Source organism: Pongo pygmaeus, chromosome 1 (assembly GCF_028885625.2).
Source record: "Pongo pygmaeus isolate AG05252 chromosome 1, NHGRI_mPonPyg2-v2.0_pri, whole genome shotgun sequence".
Classification (NCBI taxonomy): domain Eukaryota; kingdom Metazoa; phylum Chordata; class Mammalia; order Primates; family Hominidae; genus Pongo; species Pongo pygmaeus.
This window is the reverse complement of record NC_072373.2, coordinates 98845099-98851098: the sequence shown is the minus strand read 5'-3', so window position 1 is coordinate 98851098 and position 6000 is coordinate 98845099. Positions and strand designations below refer to the sequence as shown.

Below are 6000 nucleotides of genomic sequence, written 5' to 3'. Positions count from 1 at the left end.
AATTTGGGGGGACTCTCTTGTAATAACAGTTAGCTTAAAACACAAACACATTGTACAGATGTACAAAATATTTTCTTTATATCTTTATTCCATAAGCTTTTTTCTATTTAAGGCAATTTTTAATTTTATGTTTTAAACTTTTTTTTTTTTGGTTAAAAACTAAGACTTAAACACAAACATAGCCTATGCCTACACCAGATCTGGATCTTCAATTTCACTGTCTTCCACCTCCGTCTCTTGTCTCACTGGAAGATCTTCATGGGTAATAACATGCACAGAGCTGTCATCTGATGGTAACAATAACTGGGGCCAGGCACAGTGGCTCACACCTGTAATCCCAGCACTTTGGGAGGCTGAGGCGGGCGGATCACCTGAGGTCAGGAGTTCGAGACCAGCTTGGCCAACATGGTGAAACCCTGTCTCTACTAAAAATACAAAAAAATTAGCCAGGCGTGGTGGCGCATGCCTTTAATCCCAAGGGATTTGGGAGGCTGAGGCAGGAGAATCACTTGAACCTGGGAGGCAGAGGTTGCAGTGAGCCGATATCGTGCCATTGCATTCCAGCCTGGGCGATAAGAGTGAAGCTTCATCTTAAAAAAAACAAAACAAAACAAAACAAAACAAAAACAAAAACACAATACTTGGAATACGTGGAAAAAAACCACAATACTTAGAATACCTAGAATACCTTCTGAAGGACCTGCCTGAGGCTGCTTTACAGTTAACTTAAAAAAAAAAGTAGAAGGAGTACACCCTAAAATAGTGATAAAAACTACAGTGAATTCATAAACTAGTAACATAGTTCTTACCATTATCAAGTATTATGTACTGTACATAATCATATGTGCTATACTTCCACATGACTGGCAGTGCAGGTTTGTTAACACCAGCATCACCCCAAACATGTGAGTAATGCTTGTGCTATGACCTTATGGTGGCTACTGTGTCACTAGGTGATAGACATTTTTCAGCTCCATTATCATCTTAGGGGGCCTCCCTCGTGTTTGCAGTCCATTGTAGACCAAAATGTTCTCATGCGGCACATGACTGTAGTTGCAATACAAGACAAGAAAGTTGCACAATAACTGGGCCTTAGTTCCTGATACTTAGTAGCTGGATGACTTTGAGCACTCTAAGGTTGTTTCCTAATAACGTAAAATAGGGAAGCTAATCGTGATCCGGTTGCCTCACAGGTTGTTGGGCCCTGGTCAACATATAAGTTACTGTGCCAAAAAATGAGTTGATATAATTTAAGACTGTGTTGAATCATAAACGTTAAGTTATTCTAACATTATTGTTTTTTAGAGGTTATGAAATGAAAGGGGGGGAAAAAAAACTTGGTCCGCATCAAGAACTGAATCATTTTACCACGCTGGGTGCTGGGTATACTCTCCCCACCCAGCAGATCAAATTCCTAACCCAGCATAAAAGATAAACTACAACTCCCGGCAGGCCTTGCTTCCGAACTGCGTCTTAAGACCTCGGCTCAGGCCCGGGAGCGGACCGCTCCCCGCCCCCGCCGCCCATAAACTACGTCTCCCAGGAGGCCCCACGGTGCCCGATTGTCCGCTTTTCGCCCGCCCCCTGCCTCCTCTTCACCCCGCGCCAGCAGCTTGGTGGCCGAGTCGGTCCCGCGGCCGGCGGATCGGGCGCGCGCGTCGGGGGTCGTGCGGCTGCCGGGCAGGGCAAGCACGCGCCGGGAGGCCTTGGAGGCGTAGGGGGCGGGGGTACGGCTCTCCTGCTCGCAAGATGGCGGACGAGGACGGGGAAGGGATTCACCCCTCAGCCCCTCACAGGAACGGAGGTGGCGGCGGCGGCGGGGGGTCTGGGCTTCACTGCGCCGGGAACGGCGGCGGGGGAGGCGGCGGCCCGCGGGTCGTGCGCATCGTCAAGTCCGAGTCCGGCTACGGCTTCAACGTGCGGGGCCAAGTGAGCGAGGGCGGGCAACTGCGGAGCATCAACGGGGAGCTGTACGCGCCGCTGCAGCATGTGAGCGCCGTGCTGCCCGGGGGGGCGGCCGATCGGGCCGGGGTGCGCAAGGGGGACCGCATCCTGGAGGTGTGAGTATCGGGGCTACCCGCCGCCCCATCCTCCCCGCGCCCCTCCTCCTGCCCCTGCACTCCCTGCTACCCTTGTCACCCCCAGGCCGCACCTCCCCCGAGCTCCGAGCCGGCCTCCGGACCCCCGCCCCTCAGGCCTCCGCAGCCGGGCCCATCCTTGTGGGCTGCCCTCCCGCCACGCGCCCCGGGGCTTCTGCGACGCCGGTCTCCCACCCCGTCGTCTCCAGCTGATGCCCTTGCACCCCCAGTGCTCTTCCCTGTGCCCCGATTACTCTGGGCTCTTCTCCGCCCCTTTGCCTTCCCGTTTGGCGTGCTGCATTCTGCTCCTCACTCCCCCTCGTCTTGCTCAGAAGGAACCTCATCTGCTCCTTACTGACGGCGTTTCGTTTTCTGATCCAGCCAGTACCGTCTCCTCCCCAAGTTCTCATCTTTAGCATCGCAGTTTCATTCTCCACCACTCCCCTCCGCCCCCGTGGACTGCCCCTTCTGCCCTCCAGACCAAGTAGGCAGGACCTCTGGTCTGCTCCTACTTTTCGTCCGGAAACATCATCCCTCCCCGCTCCACTCCTTTTTCTTTCCTTAGTTACCCTCTCCTCATGGTTAAGCTGCCCCTAAATTTTTCCATCCCACCGTGTGCCCCTTTCCTCTCCTCCTTTTTGTATTTCTACTCCAAGAGTTTACCTTGCTTTCTGACCCTTGCATGCCTTTGGGGTGGGCGGCTTGGGATTTGACACTGTAGTTTCTCTTCTCGGTTGCCCCCGTATCACACCCTAATTTGGAATCTAGTGTCTCCATCAGCACACCCCTCTGAGAGCATCCCTTCCCTGGCCTCCTGCCTTCACTCCTGCTCTATATTCATGCCTCCTCCTAGTCAGGTTTATGGTAGACCCCTTGTAACTCCTCCTCCTCCCAAACTACTTGAAGCCCTTTTTGGGTCTTTGACCGCTTTGCTTTTTTAGGGCATGCACGTCTCTGCTGCCTCTTCTACTCTATCCTCCTGTGATCCCACACTTGACTTTGTCCTAGTCTTTCCCTCCCCTAGGCTGCTTTTCCTTTCTTCTGTTTTTTAAGGCGCCTTCTGCTGCTGCAGCCCACCCTCTCTCCCCTGCTGCAGTCCCTCCCCCTTCATACGCCTTCCCCACCACATCCCTCCATGCTCTTGCGGGATGCTACCTTGTCTTGCAATCTCTGTGCACACCTCCTCCATTACCCTAATCTAGGTGTTACATTTGCCTTTTTGTACTTCGTATTGAAATTCGGATAGTGATTGCAGGTTGACTTGCAGGTGGTGTGTGCTCGCATTGTCTCTGTTCTCCTCAGCAGTCTTCAGTGCTGTGTTTCTTCTTACTGAATCTATGTTGTGCATTCCTTTTTTACACTTTTACTCTCTCCCTCCATATGTCGATTTGCCCACTTGAAATCGTTCTCATTTTTTATAAATTTTATTTTAATTGTAATTTCCGCAACCTTCTGTTGCCTCTTGTAAAACAGTAGGTTTGCAAAGGGGATAGTTTTTTGAAAATCTGCCTTATAGAGAAATCCATTCCTTGTTACTCATCTCGTGCCATCTACCCTTATCCTTGACATTCTTACTCTATGGTATCCACTCATTCTGTTTCCTCACCTCTTCCACCTCAAGAAATAGTTGCTTTTAACCTGGGAGAGTTGATTGAAAAAAAAAAAAGAAATAGTTGCTCACCTAGGCCAGTGTTTGGAGACAGTATACCTTTCCTCTGTCTTTTCTGTAAATAGATGCTTTCTTGTTTCATTAATGTCCTACATACTGTTTCCTAGTATTCCTAGTATTCTCTGACAATATATTCTTTTTTTTTTTTGAGATGGAGTTTTGATCGTCGACCAGGCTGGAGTGCAGTGGCGCGATCTCGGCTCACTGCAACCTCCGCCTCCCGGGTTCAAGCGATTCTCCTGCCTCAGCCTCCTGAGTAGCTGGGATTACAGGCATGTGCCATTATGCCCAGCTAATTTTGTATTTTTAGTAGAGACGGGTTTCACCATGTTGGCCAGGCTGGTCTGAAACTCCTGACCTCAGTTGATCCACCCGCCTCGGCCTCCCAAAGTGCTGGGATTACAATAATGATCTTCAGATTTCTTATACTTGGGCACCTAATTATTTTCTTTCTAGATAACTCAAAATTTGTGGCTGATGTTTTCTTCCAATAGAAGGTCTCGGAATTATCATTTTCCTTTCCCTTTGGAAGTTAATTTTGGACTCAGCTTCTTATTTTTAAATTTAAAACTAAAGCGTTTATAATTATAAATTTATGATGAAGTTCTACATTATTTACTCTTCACAGGATCTAAAGGAACTAAACCAAAAAGAATAATTCTGTAGGAGACGATAGTTAACATGATCTATCTTTGCAGATACACACACACATCCCAACGTACATAGTTAGTGGCTTCTTGCCTTTATTGTGGCTTCTGCCCAAGAGCCTAGATATAAACTGTAAAGGAGACCTCAGATGATCCCCTAGGAAAGGTAGAAGGACTTGCCTTTGGTTCAGGTTCCAGACTAGGAAGCTGGGAAATCTTTGCCTTCTAGAGAACAAACATTACTTTTTGGCACATCCTTTGTGGTAAGTAGAGAACTTTGTCACTTTTAGTGGGCAGGGGAAAAGAATACTCTGCCTAGAAGACCTCTCTGGAAGGTTGTGATAATCAGAAATCTTCCTGGCATTGGTTTCTCACTCTTCCAACTATATGTATTTTGATTTCCAAATTCTCTGAACCTTCTTTGGTACTATAGGGGAAGTAATGATAATTACAGCCCAAAGCCAAGCTAGTGGTACATTCTGTGAGACCTCAACTATACAGTGTCTTTCTCTTTTCTTTTTTTTTTTTTTTTTTTTCCTTTCTTCGATAGTCTGCGCCTTCTCTTTAGGGTTTCAAGTGAAAGGGGAAATTAGCAACCAAATAGATGTCATTCTTGAGGGATATCTGTGCCTGCTACTTGTCTCGATCATGGTTAGGTTGATGCTAATTTTCCTAAAGCATTTTTTAGGCAATACTCCTTAGAGCTTTTGTCTGTCCTCCAAGTTCTTAAAGTTTACCTCTGTTGTCCCAGGAAAGCTTTGCATGTTGCTGAAGAGCCAGGTGGGGTCAGAATTAGGGATAGGTGGATTATCATTGTGTGGCTATAGTTTGTATCAAGTCATAGGTGAATGTTTGGACCTTGATAATTGCTATTTAAGACTTTTCCCTATTTTAGATTCTTCTATTGTGTTTACAAATTGTTTTTATAACAATTTCCGTATTTTTCAGTTGTTTGGACAACTGACAGAGATGTGAAAGAACAGAGTAACTTTGAAATTTAAGGGCATACAAACTTGGACACAAGTAAGAGCTTCAGTTTCTTTGTGTTTCTTTTAAAGTCGGCTTACCAAGGCTCTGTCCTAATCTTTAGTCCTGAAACTAAATTGGAGCCCATATGGTTCAGTTTGCCTTTTCTCCTTTCAAAACTGTCTAGATTCTAACAGGGCTTGGTACTGCAGTATGAACAAGCCCTCTGGGCTCTAAATTTTACTGCAGATGGAAAGTTTTTTTGACTAGCAATGCTGGTTTCCACCATGTAATTTTTCCCAGTGTAACATATACTGAGTGTTTTCCCTTTGATGTGTATGTACCTGGAGGCTAATGAGTAAAGAATGCTTTCAACAAACAGAACCAAAATAAATATGTCTTTGCACTAATTATATAGTATGTGAAGTAACATTTGATTTCAGGTTAATTTTCTTAAGGTTAAAGTAGTTCCAAGGACTCTTGATTGATTTATTTCTTGAGAGATGCTGCTGGAAGGTTTTAGTGTGCAGTGGATATGGATATAAAACTGTCTGTATTTTTGAAGGATTAGTTTAAGCATGGACCACTAAGATTGGCTTGCAAGCATTCAAAATCATCAGTTTTTTAACTTCATTTTATG

At 46.2% G+C, this 6000-nt stretch overlaps 1 protein-coding gene across 4 annotated transcripts in view; it reads left to right on the top strand.

Annotated features, from left to right (window-relative positions):
- The first annotated feature begins 1362 nt into the window (after positions 1-1362).
- SNX27 (sorting nexin 27) overlaps positions 1363-6000 on the top strand; it is a 92640-nt gene continuing 88002 nt past the window's right edge. Inside the window, exon 1 of one of the 4 annotated variants that reach the window (XM_054474055.2) lies at positions 1363-2060. In XM_054474055.2, the coding sequence (XP_054330030.1) occupies positions 1750-2060 (311 nt within the window). In that variant the 5' untranslated portion in view covers positions 1363-1749. The remainder of the gene's footprint in view (positions 2061-6000) is intronic. The other 3 variants (XM_054474056.2, XM_054474057.2, XM_063650934.1) reach the window with 3 other exon arrangements.